The following is a 12,218-nucleotide window of genomic DNA, read 5'->3' on the forward strand; positions in this document are numbered from 1 at the left end:
CTGAAATAATGCAGTCAGTACCCTCTGTTATATAAATTGGTTGTCAGGCCTTTGGTGGTCATCTCTGGGGCAGAGGAGTTGGAGAATAATGCCTTATATTTTCCTCTCTGGGACAGGGATTCTGATTCTCTCAAAAGGATTTTATTGCAAACGTGTAAGCTAAATGTGAGTTTAAAATCTAATCAATGCCATTTTGCTATAAAATCATATTAATGAGGGCACATGAATTATCAGAGTTGGAACCCATATATATATTTATAAAGATGATATATAGTTTTAATTTTTGTAAGTAACACTTAAAAAAAGCTGTCCTGTATTCCTGTGACTATATGGATTTTATCTTATATAATATGTGAATTCCTACTTTCCCAAATTCTAAAGATATCTATAGTGCCTCTTTTTTGAGAACAGTAAAAGCATACTTAATTTCTCTTTCATTTAGTGGTAATGAAGACATTCAGTTCTCTGAAATGACACAAGATCAAAACAAAATTGGCTGGTTGTAAGCCCATCTGGTCTATTTCACCCTATACCCATGCTGGTCTTATTATTATAGCTGTGAACCTTTATTTTCAGGAACTGCTAGTATCCTTTGCAGCATCCTCTGACTAACCATGCCTCGTAACCACTGAGTCCAAGCTTCCTACCCCATTTGTTGTGGTATTCTGCGATTGTATCTACTGCCACCAGAGCCTGATCACCCAAGTCAAGACATAGCCAGAGAGGCTGGTCATCGTGGCCTCTAGTCAGCTTCCTCTGCAATTCCCTGTGTAAAATACAGAAGAGGCTCTTAGAAAAAATTGCAGGTCTCCTGAAAGACCAGCCATATTTGTAAATAAGCTCTTGGTGAGAGTCTTATCACTCCTCATGTTGACTATCAGATTCATGCTTCTGATGAATTACCAGGCCAGACAAGAGAAAGGGATGTTAGAAGGAGGATTGAGGTCATTTTATTTATTCAGTAAATATTTACCCTGTGTTCAGAGAACTGTGCTAGAAGCTGAAATACAAAGATGAATAAAGTGTGTGTCCTGCCTTCACAAAGCTCTTGGTCTAGAGAGGGGGGCGTATAAACAAAAGTACAGTTCAAGCACTACATAGAGATGCTGTGAAAGCAACAAGGGGGGAGCAGTTCATTTCCTAGGGAGAGTTAGGAAGGGCTCTGAGAAAAGAGACGCTTAAATTGGGTCCTGTAGGAAGAGTAGGTATTTGTCATAAAGATGAGTACACAGTTATAAGTGGAACACATCCAGATTCATGGGGGTGAGAAATAGAAGCAAGGCACATTTGGCGAACTGTGGGTAGTTTGGAAATGAGAATGTGAAGTTGGAAGCAGTAAAAGATAATTTTAGAGAGATAGTTAAGGGCCCGAATGTAGAAGTCATTGTATGCCATGCAGAGGAGTTGAGATATTATTCTGGGGCAATGAGAAGCCACCAAAGGGATTTAAGCTGAAAGTTGTAAGTTAGTTGTAGAAAAATCTCCACTGACAATATGAGGTACTACCTCATTGTATATTTTAGAGAGAGAGAGAAGGACAGAGGGAGAGGGAGAGAGAGAGAGAATCTTAAGGAGGCTCCATGCTCAGTGCAGAGCCCAGTGTGGGGCTCCATCTCATGACTCTGAAATCATGACCGGAGCTGAAATCAAGAGTCAGATGCATAACCGACTGAGCCACCGAGGTGCCCCCTACCTGATTGTAACATCTAGGCTGCATGGGAAATTAAAATACCACATTTTAAAAGGTCAGAATTCAAAATCTGTCTCTCTAATTGGGTTTTCCTCTCATTGAAGCACTGCTTTGATATGGAATCATTTAAGCAAAAACAGTAGCACTAATAAAGGAGAATGTTTTCCTCAGGTTTTAGAGTCTGAGCTGTGAGGTTGAGTTCTCTTTGTTTGATTTCAGGATCACCATCCATCTCAGCAGGGCCAAGGTGGGTTACATGGAATCTACTTAAGGGCCTTCTGCACGGGGCTGGATTCGGTTTTGCAACCTTATCGCCAAGCACTGCTTGATTTGGAACAAGAGGTGAGAGAGGAGATATGGGAAAGACGTCTCTGGGACAGCCGATTAGGGCATGTTCTTGAATTTGAAATACCCTTTGATGTGGTCAGGTAGTTAAGAGAGAGCTATTTTCTGCAAGGCTAAAGGGTACAGTATATTCTGTGATTGCCCAAATCATGGTCAAAGTGGCGTGCAGATCATGGCAAAGGTTCTTGAGTGAGTTTATTAGAGCCCTAGCTTTGGGTTTTTTGGTCACCTGAAAAATCAGAATTAATACTCTATGAACTATCAATTCTCAATAGTCTAAAACGAACATGGAGCCCCTTCTCAGATTCTCATCTAGTTTTCAGAGATCAAATAGATTCAAGATATTTTATATGGAGCCCTAATCACAGTGTTTTTTGTTGCAGTTCCTGGCTGACCCCCATCTTTCCATATCACATGTCAATTACTCCTTGGATCAGGTATGCTGCCCAAATAATAAAATGCCTTGGAATCTGTTGATATTGTTAGAATAATCTAACTTAAGGGGTGCCCTGCTGGCTCAGTCGGAGCATTTGACTCTTGATACCAGGGTTGTGAGTTTGAGCCCCACGTTGGGTAGAGAGATTACTTAAAAATAAAAAATCTTTAAAACAAAATGAGAAATTAAAAAAAAAAAGAGGGGCACCTGGGTGGTTCAGTTGGTTAAGCATCTGACTCTTGATTTTGACTCAGGTCATGATCTCAGGGTCTGTGAGATCAAGCCCTGCATCAGGCTCTGCGCTGGGCATGCAGCCTGCTTAGGATTCTTTCTCTCTTTCTCCCTCTGCCCAACCCCCCGAAAAAAATTTAAAAATTAAAATTAAATCTATTAAAAAGAACAATCTAACTTAAGACATTATTTTTGAGAACATTTTTCCTTCTGGATTCAGAGCCCGGCATTTTATATTGTGTATGCTTTCCAAGATCAGAACTGTTTAGAAAGCTCCAAATTTAGTGAAAATCTAATGTCTGATATTAATGCCCTTATGTTGACTTCAATATTAACAATTATGCTAGTCTCAGAAATAGAAACTGCTTATATCTGTCATTCTCTCTCTGCAGCCAAACCCATATCAAATTGCCTTAGGATACTGGATCTTGGCTGTTCTGTGGTATTGCCATCTTTGGGTTAAGTGGGACTATTTAGAAACAAAAGTATTTCCTGAATCAATTTTCTTTTCCTTGTGTTTGATTTTGTACCCTCCTAATCATTCTCTGATTTTTGCAGTTCCAGCTCCTTTTTCCCTCTGTAATGGTTGTGGTAGAACAAATTAAAAGTCAAAAGGTGAGAACTTTCCTTTTTTCCTTTGCTGTGGTAAGCACCAAGGATGTATTCATAATTAATTTTGCCTTACATTCTTTTTTGAAGACCCTAGTTTTTAGTAGTTGTCGTTTATTTATTCATTCTTTTAAAAATATTTGCTTGGGTATCATGCTAAATGTCAGAAATGCAAAAATCAGTTACAAGACTGCCCTTAAGAACCTCCTGATCCAGAGGTGGGGGTAATGTTAATAGATGTACCCCAGAATGCTGCTGGGTAAGAGCAAAACGCTATGGATGGTATCTGGAGGTGAGAGCATTTTACACTAAGGATTTAGAATTTTTGGATATGGGGGCACCTGGGTGGCTTAGTCAGTTAAGCGTCTGCCTTCAGCTCACGTCAGGATCTCAGGGTCCTGGGATCAAGCCCCATGTCATGCTCCCCACTCAGCGGGGAGTCTGCTTCTCCCTCTCCTTTTGCCCCTCCCTCTGGCTCATGCTCTCTCTCTCTCAAATAAATAAAATCTTAAAAAAAAAAAAATGTTGGATATGGATCTTGAGGAGAAGTGGAAAGTTCATCTTTAGAAAGAATAATAGATTTATGATTAGGATGCTGGCAGTTTTCTAAGAATTAGATCATGGGTTGAAAAACAGATGCTTATTTTATTAAATATGCCTGTTCTTATCACAAGTTTTTATCATGTGCATTGAAAAATGAGGGTCCCCAAAACCAGGAGAATGCCTTTTCTGGGCAGAGGTAATAACCAAGGAAAAAATGCTTTGAGATTTCACATTAGAAGAATCTGCTAGTCCATAACTGGATGAAAAAGGACAAATGGATTAAATATGTTTAGCTCATTTATGTTTTTAAGCTGTTATATTTGTGCCTTAGCTTATTAGGAGTGTTTACCTTGATGAATAATAACTAGTTAACCAGTTTTGCCAGGCTGCTGCTTCATTTTTTGTGCTGTGTAAGTATAGAAATTTCTGCTGTGCTGAGTTTATTCTGAGCCAGCAAAGCCAGTAGGGGAGGTGCTGTTTGGCTCTTGAAAGCTGATTACCCTCATCAGATAACACTCAGCTTTTATTATGTACTTACTGTATACCAGGCACTGTGCTAAGTGCTTCACATACTTGATCCCTTTCAGTCCTCTAGGGGGCCAAGTAGGTTAGGTAATGTGCTTAGTGTCACACAGATGGAGATGGTAGAGCTGGGATCTAAACCCGGGTCTGTCTGACTCAAAAGATTATGCTCTTAACCACACTACTAAACTGTCCTCCCAAGTTGGAGGGGACCTTCTAGGTAAGTAGAGTTAGTATAAGCGTTCCATGCTTAGCTGCATATCTCAGTTGACTTTCAGTTTGCATTGACCACAGGAAGAGTAGAAACTGAGTAAAGCGGTTGCAGGTGGGTAAATCTTCCTCCTTGCCTGGGTGGTGGTAGAGAAGCCAGTGTGCTCTGGCTCTAGAGAGTTAAAAAATGAGGTCTCAAGAACATGGGGTGGGGGTGGGAGAACAGGGATGATAGCCAACAGATACGAGGGATCCTTTTAGAGTGATGGAAATGTTATAAAACTAGATTATAGCAATAGTTGCACAACACTGTAAATTTACTAAAAATTGTTGAACAGTATACTTAAAATGGATAAATTTTATGGTATATAAATTATACCTCAGTAAAGCAGTTTTAAAAAGAGAGAGAGCCTGAAGGACATAGAAGGAGGAAACAGATTTTTGGAAAACTGTATGCCTTATAAATAGTTTGAATTAGGCCTTAATCTGAAATAAAGAGCTTTCTTTACCTCTTAGCTTGGAATTTCAACTCTAAATGATTCTGGTTTCTCTAGCGCAGTAGTTGTCAAACTTCGTCGTACATTAGAATCACTTGGAGCGGAATGTTAAAACCACGTGGCTGGGCCCTACCCGAGAGATGCTGATTCAGTAAGGCTGGGGTTGGGCCCAACAGTTTGCATTTCTTACTCACTCCCAGGTGCTGCTGCTGCTGCTGCTGGTGGGGTATCGGTGGGGTGGAGAGGAGTAAGGAGGGTTGAGGGTCCATACTGTTGAGAACAACTATTGTGATATCGTGATCTATAATAAGAAATATATATTTGGTCTTTATCCCCTTTCTGACACAGAGCTTCTAAAACTCTTGGAATTTCATAAGTGATAATGATAAACGTGTCTTGATAGTCATAACAAACCCCTATCAACCACACCTGAGTCTGTGTTAATGAAGTGGCTTTTGGAAAGCACCTAAGGATGGGCTGGTTGCCAGGAGAACCGACCATTTGATTGGAGGATTGAGACTTTCATACCCCTGACCTCTGGGGAGGAGAAAGGGGCTAGAGATTGAGTTCAGTTGCCAATAGCCAGTGATTTAATCACTTGTGCGTATGTAATGAAGCCTCCATAAAAACCCAGAAAGACTGCTTTCAGAGAACTTGTAGGTTGATGAACCAGAATACTTCTTCGTGCTATGCTGCTGGGCCCACACTCCACGGGGATAGAAGCTCCTTTGTTTGGGACCTCACACTATGCATCTCTTCATCTGACTGTTGATTCATATCTTTAGTATGCTTTTTAATAAACAGGTAATCTAGTGAGTAAACGGGTTTTCTGAGTTCTGTGAGCTGTGTTAGCAAATTAATGGAATCCAAGGAGAGGGTCATGGGAACTTCTGATTTATCAGCCAGTCAGTCCTGGGCTTGAGATTGGTGTCAGAAGCAGAGGGACAGTCTTGTGGGACTGACCCCTTAACTTGTGGAATCTGATGATATTCTGGGTAGGTAGTGTCAATTGAGTTGACTTGTAGGACACCCAGCTGCTGTTCGAGAATTGCTTGGTGTTGTGGGGGAAACCGCCCCCCAAACACATTGGAATTGGAGTCAGAATCAGAACTATACATAGATCTTTATCCCCATCATCCGCTGGATTGTGCCCTCTGAATTGAATATAGAATATGAGTTTGTGCTACATGAACTATTAAAATGGAATCAAGTTTGACAAGGCTGTATTTTGCGCAGATTCATGGTTGTCAAATCCTGGAAACGGTATACAAACACAGCTGTGGAGGTTTGCCTCCTGTTCGCAGTGCACTAGAAAAGTAAGTCCTGGCTTAATTGGGAATTGGGGGAAGGGGTGGGTGATCAAGTGACTTGACTTTGCACTTGTTTTATTTTCAGCTCATCTCAGATTTCCCTCTGGGAAAAGTTATGACCAGGATAGAAAAGATCCATAAAAGCCCGCATGTATGATAGCTCAGAAACTGCAAAAAGAGTGTTACGAAGTGTTGAGTATCAAAGCTAGGATCTAGTCGCCTAGATAACCTTGAAGCAATGCTTTTTAATTTGGGGATCTCATTATCCTTGGAGAATTTCCATTACATGTGCCGGATAAAGTAAATATATCTAATCATGTGTATTTTGAGTAGCTGGTATTTCATATCAAGGGCCTTAAAAATGTTTATACTCTATAATCCCATAATGCCACTCTTAGGAATTTTATCCCAACAGTTATTTGAAAGAAGAAAATAACCATATGCAGGAACATTCATTGCAATGTTTTCTGTTATATCAGGAAATTAGAAAATTACCAGCAGCGGAAGAAAGCTAAATACAGGTGTATTCACTTGATTGTCTATAAATGTAAAATTAAAATTAAATATATTATAAATATAAATACTGTTAGAATCCACAAAAGGAAACTTTCCAGAGCATGCTTAAGGAACTTAATTCTCTATTACTGGGCTTTTTTTTTTTTCCTAATAAAAGAACTGCATTTTGATTGTAGAAAATACAGACCTGCAAAGAGAAGAAATAGAAATATTTTCTAATCTTTGAGATACACAATTTAACTTTTGCTGTATATTTCTATATAAATATACACAATTTTGTGCATGGAATATAAAATCTTACATAGATCATACGATAAGTGCATGTTTGTTATATATTTGCGGGGACCAAACTTTGTAGACCAAATACTCAAATGTGCAAAATGTAAATGGCCCCCCATTTGATATTTTTTAACATTTGACCACATTTTTCTTTTTCCCCTCTATATGGACTATGAAATACATACATGTAAATATATATAAATATACACACACGCATACTACATTTTTTTTGCTGAATCATTTGAAAAGCTTAACTACCAAAGACTTCAGTTTTGTATCTCTTTAGAAAAAAGGCTTATAGGGGCGCCTGGGTGGCTCAGTCGTTAAGCGTCTGCCTTCGGCTCAGGTCATGATCCCAGGGTGCTGGGATCAAGCCCTGCATCGGGCTCCCTGCTTCGCGGGAAGCCTGCTTCTCCCTCTCCCACTCCCCCTGCTTGTGTTCCCTCTCTTGCTGTGTCTCTCTCTGTCAAATAAATAAATAAAATCTTTATAAAACAAAAAACGTAACTCCCATTTAAAAAAAAGAAAAAAGGCTTATATAACCTCAATTCTCTTATATAACTTCAATACCATATTACACCCAAAAAAGTTAACATTAATTCAATAGTGTATTATCCAAAATAAATCTGAATTTCTCCAGTTGTCCCCCAGAAGTCCTTTTCCATTGTTCTTTTTTGAACTCCCGGATGCAGTCCGAGTTCTCATGTGGCATTTAGCAGTCACCTCTTTGAGTCCCCTTAATTTGGAACAGTGCCCTTCCTTGCCTTTTTAATCTTTGATGACAACTGACATTTTAAGAGTCTTGACCAGTTGTCTTGTAAACTGTTACACGACCTGGATTTTTTTTATTATTTCCTGATGATTAGATTTACGTTAAACATTTTTGGCAAGAACACTACATACCACAGGCCGTATTATTTCTTGTTGCATCACATTGGAAGGCACAGAAAGTAAGTGTGTTCCATTATTGGTGGTGTAATAGCTTGATCACTTGGCGTAGGTGTTTTCTGTCAGATAGCTCCATTTTAAAGGCACATTTTCCTCTTTGTAATTAATGTTATCTGGGAAGTGATCCTTTGAGACCATGAGAGTATCGCATTCTCCAACGACCTTTCTGCATTTTGTTGGATTATACTTCTTCAGGTATACTTGTCTCTCTCAGAGTGAATCTACTCTCCCTATGTGATTCCAACAAAAATAAAACAAATTTAATACTGTGTTAGCCAGAAAGACTCCTAGAAGTGCATTTAATTTTAACAAGAACCTTCAGTTTTGAAACTCTACACAAAAGGAGGAAAGAAAATGTGCCTCTTCTAAAAAACTAGCAGAACGTTTACTGAGCATTTAGACTTCAGTATGTAGCCTACAAGTTTGGAAATTTAATCACTTAGTTCATTCACAAACATTTAAATTAAAATAGCACAATTATTTTTAGCCTAATTGGTCATTTCCCTTCTGTGTCATCAGACTCTCAGGCTTCTGTTTATCCTGTCACAGTTTAGAGCACGGCCTCTGTGCCCATATGGGGTTTAATGTTCGTTAAGTGGACTTCTAAGGCTCCTACTTTTCTCTCCATTCAGGATCCTGGCCGTGTGTCATGGGGTCATGTATAAGCAGCTCTCAGCCTGGATGCTACATGGACTCCTCCTGGACCAGCACGAAGAGTTCTTTATCAAACAGGGTCCCTCTTCCGGTAATGTCAGTGCCCAGCCAGAAGAGGATGAGGAGGATCTGGGCATCGGGGGACTGACAGGAAAACAGTTGAGAGAACTCCAGGACTTGGTGAGAGCATAGCAGAAAGCCTAGTGTACTCCTGCCAGGAGTCAGGAAAGTCTATAGCTAGTTGACCTTTCAGTGATTTCCACCCCAGTTCCCAGCTCATCATAGTTGAAGCATCTTTCACAAATTCTGCAGATATAAACACTTGAACTTGGTTTTATTTTAGCTGCATTCTTAACACCTAACTTAATGTGAGACTACAAAATAGAAAATATATTTGTGAGAGTCCTTTGTTTCCCCTTTTCCCAGTATATGCATTTATGAGATTAATAAGTCTTGTCTCTTAAGGTAGCCATGTAGCTATCCTATAACTTTTAAATGTAGCTTGGAGTTTCGATTAGAGTCCCCAGAGCCCTGTATTGTCTTTATTCATCCATTGATTGGTTTTTTCATTCATTTGTCCTGCTACAACATTTTCTTGAACGCCTGTTACATATATGCCAGGCACTATTCTAGGAGAGTTACTGGGTGCTTAACTGAAGTAGATGAATAAAATGTAGCAGACCCTGTCCTTAAAGAACTTATTGTTTAATGGAAAATGTAGAAAAGTCAAAGGTGACATTAGTAAGTATGGGTGTTCTCAGAACTTGGTTTTAGAGTAGCTAGAGAAGCTTTTCAGTGGAATGTACGTCTAAATTGCAGAGTTTAGGAGGAGAGATCAAGAAATGTTCCAGGCAGGAGTCATCAGCATATAGCAGTTTTTAACCTGGGACCCATGGGTGGCTTCAGGAGGTTCTGTGAAATGTATGTTTGTATATTTGTCTGGAAGGTCCATAGCTTTTATATAATGGCAGAGAGTCCTGTGATATAAAAAGATTTAGAACACCTGTTACAATATTCAGTGATGGAAGAAGATGTGATTGTTTAAGAAGAGTGAGGAGAGGGAAAAGAAAAGCAGGTCTGGGTATTGCCCTGAGGACCGCCTGCATTAGAGCACAAAACAGAAAGCGTGAACAGCAGAGCTCAAAGTTAGGATTGTGGAGCCCAGAGTTCCTGGTTGGAGCTGGAGGTTAAGGGTTAAATCCAAAGCAAGTTGGAGAAATGTGAGGGCCTGAGTGATTGGGTGGTGAGCATCTGGGGCTTCATGGGCCAGATCAGTGGTTCTCAAACTTCCACGTGTGTCAAAATCAGCTGGAGAGCTTGTTAAGACACGGATGGATGTCTGGGCCTCATCTCCCAGGTTGTCCTAGATCTGGGGAGAGGCTTGAAAATTTGCATTTCTAACAAGCTTCCAAGTGAGGCTGATGCTGCTGGTCCATGAGCCATACTGAGAACCACTTGGCTAAATGACTTGGGCTATGTACTAGTAAAGAGCTGGGCAGAGCCAGCATATATGATGAGATAATAAAGTCACAGACCTGTAGACCTGGAAAAAATAAAGACTAATTCTTCCATGCTACAGGTAAGGAAACCGGGTTCCCGATCTGCACAAATTCTTACGTAGTAAAGGCAGAGTGAGAACTCAAATCCTAATGTTAAAAAAAAACCTCAGTTGGTCCGAGGGTTGTGGGTTATTGTTAAGCTGTTAAAAAAAAAAAACCTCACAACACTGTTACTTCCACCATGCTATCCCGCTGTCTGAAAATGGAAATATGTTCATCTCTCTGACACTGGTAATTTAGGCATTGTGCAACTTCAGGTTTAAAGTCCCTGCTTCAGGCGCCTGGGTGGCTCAGTTGGTTAAGCATCCAACTCCTGATTTCGGCTGAGGTTGTGATCTCAGGGTGGTGAGATCAAGCACCATGTACAGCTCTGCGCTCAGCATGGAGTCTGCTTGAGATGCTCTCTGTCGAACTCTGCTTCTCCCCCACTTGCACACGCTCTCTCTATAATAAATAAATTTTTTAAAAAGTAAAGTCCCTACCTCTAGAAAATATAAATCATGGGTTGGGAGAATTAGTGATGTCTTTTGCTTTCTGCTTCTTCCTTCATACATCATGTCTGATGCGGATTATTTCCTTGAGTAGCGCCTGATAGAGGAAGAGAACATGCTGGCACCGTCTCTAAAGCAGTTTTCCTTACGAGTGGAAATTTTGCCATCCTACATTCCAGTGAGGGTTGCTGAAAAAATTCTGTTTGTCGGAGAATCTGTCCAGATGTTTGAGAATCAAAATGTAAACCTGACTAGGAAAGGTGAGAACCTCCTTGCCCAGTGTGCCCTGTCTTCAAAAGCCCTTTTTAATATCGCGTGGCCCCAGTGTACGCCTGGTCCGAGGGAGTGGCTAATAAGACTGATGCACCGAGATTGCAGTACAACCATGACACGCTTATGTGAGAAGCAGGGGAAGGAGCTGCACCACGGGGACTAGAAATCCTTGCCTGTCCTGCTCTGCTCTTCCTTCGATGGTGCCTGCCTGTTTTGCAGGATCCATTTTAAAGAACCAGGAGGACACTTTTGCCGCAGAGCTACATCGGCTCAAACAGCAGCCGCTCTTCAGCCTCGTGGATTTCGAGCAGGTGGTGGATCGTATTCGCAGTACCGTGGCCGAGGTTTGTATGTCAGAGTCGGCTTTCTTAGCAAGAAAACAGACTAGTTCCCCAGAAATTGAGTACTTGACTTCCGTTGCTTCTTTATGTGGTTAGAACTTAGCTTGGAGGGAATTGTGAGAGTCAAAGGGCAAGAAGTTTTTCATAATAGAGGCGGAACTGCTTTAGTCTTCACACCTGACAGGAGTTTGCTAGCTAGCTACTTGAATAAAGGGAGGTCTCACTTTCAAATTCAGACAGTCATCATTTTGAATCTGTCAATGTAGTTGGCAATAATTGCAAGGAATCAACGGATTTTGACTATAAATTTAGCACCTTATATTTTAGATGGCTTTATTCCTTTTTCATTTATGGGTATAATAACCCTATGAGGAACACAGAACAAGTATTATTTTTCCATTTTTACAAATGAATAAAATAGAAAGCTAACTTGGCTGCTGTTGCACAGTAAGTAACAAAGGTGACATCAGAACAGGTCTTATAACTCCTAGTTCAGTGTTCTTTTTTTTTAAGAGATTTATTTACTTAGAGCGAGCACGAGCAGGGGGACAGAGGGAGAGGAAGACAAGCACACTCCCCACTAAGCAGGGAGCCTGATGCAGGGCTCAGTCCCAGGACCTTTGAGATCATGACCTGAGCCAAAATCAGGAGTCAGAGGCTTAACTGACCCAGGCACCCCCTAGTTCAGTGTTCTTAAGTGAATTGTGCTTCATCCACCAACTTAGATTGTGACTAGTGATTTTTCAGATGTGTATCTGTGCTGT

At 40.5% G+C, this 12,218-nt stretch overlaps 1 protein-coding gene across 1 annotated transcript in view; it reads left to right on the forward strand.

The window, feature by feature from the left end:
* Positions 1-12,218, forward strand: part of TUBGCP4 (tubulin gamma complex associated protein 4) — a 34,463-nt gene that overhangs the window by 5,920 nt on the left and 16,325 nt on the right. Inside the window, exons 3-9 of the mRNA XM_021695756.2 lie at positions 1,910-2,032; positions 2,419-2,472; positions 3,261-3,317; positions 6,320-6,399; positions 8,769-8,970; positions 10,935-11,100; positions 11,333-11,457. Coding sequence (XP_021551431.1) covers positions 1,910-2,032; positions 2,419-2,472; positions 3,261-3,317; positions 6,320-6,399; positions 8,769-8,970; positions 10,935-11,100; positions 11,333-11,457 — 807 coding nt within the window. The remainder of the gene's footprint in view (positions 1-1,909; positions 2,033-2,418; positions 2,473-3,260; positions 3,318-6,319; positions 6,400-8,768; positions 8,971-10,934; positions 11,101-11,332; positions 11,458-12,218) is intronic.

Source organism: Neomonachus schauinslandi, chromosome 9, assembly GCF_002201575.2.
Source record: "Neomonachus schauinslandi chromosome 9, ASM220157v2, whole genome shotgun sequence".
In the NCBI taxonomy this organism is placed as follows: domain Eukaryota; kingdom Metazoa; phylum Chordata; class Mammalia; order Carnivora; family Phocidae; genus Neomonachus; species Neomonachus schauinslandi.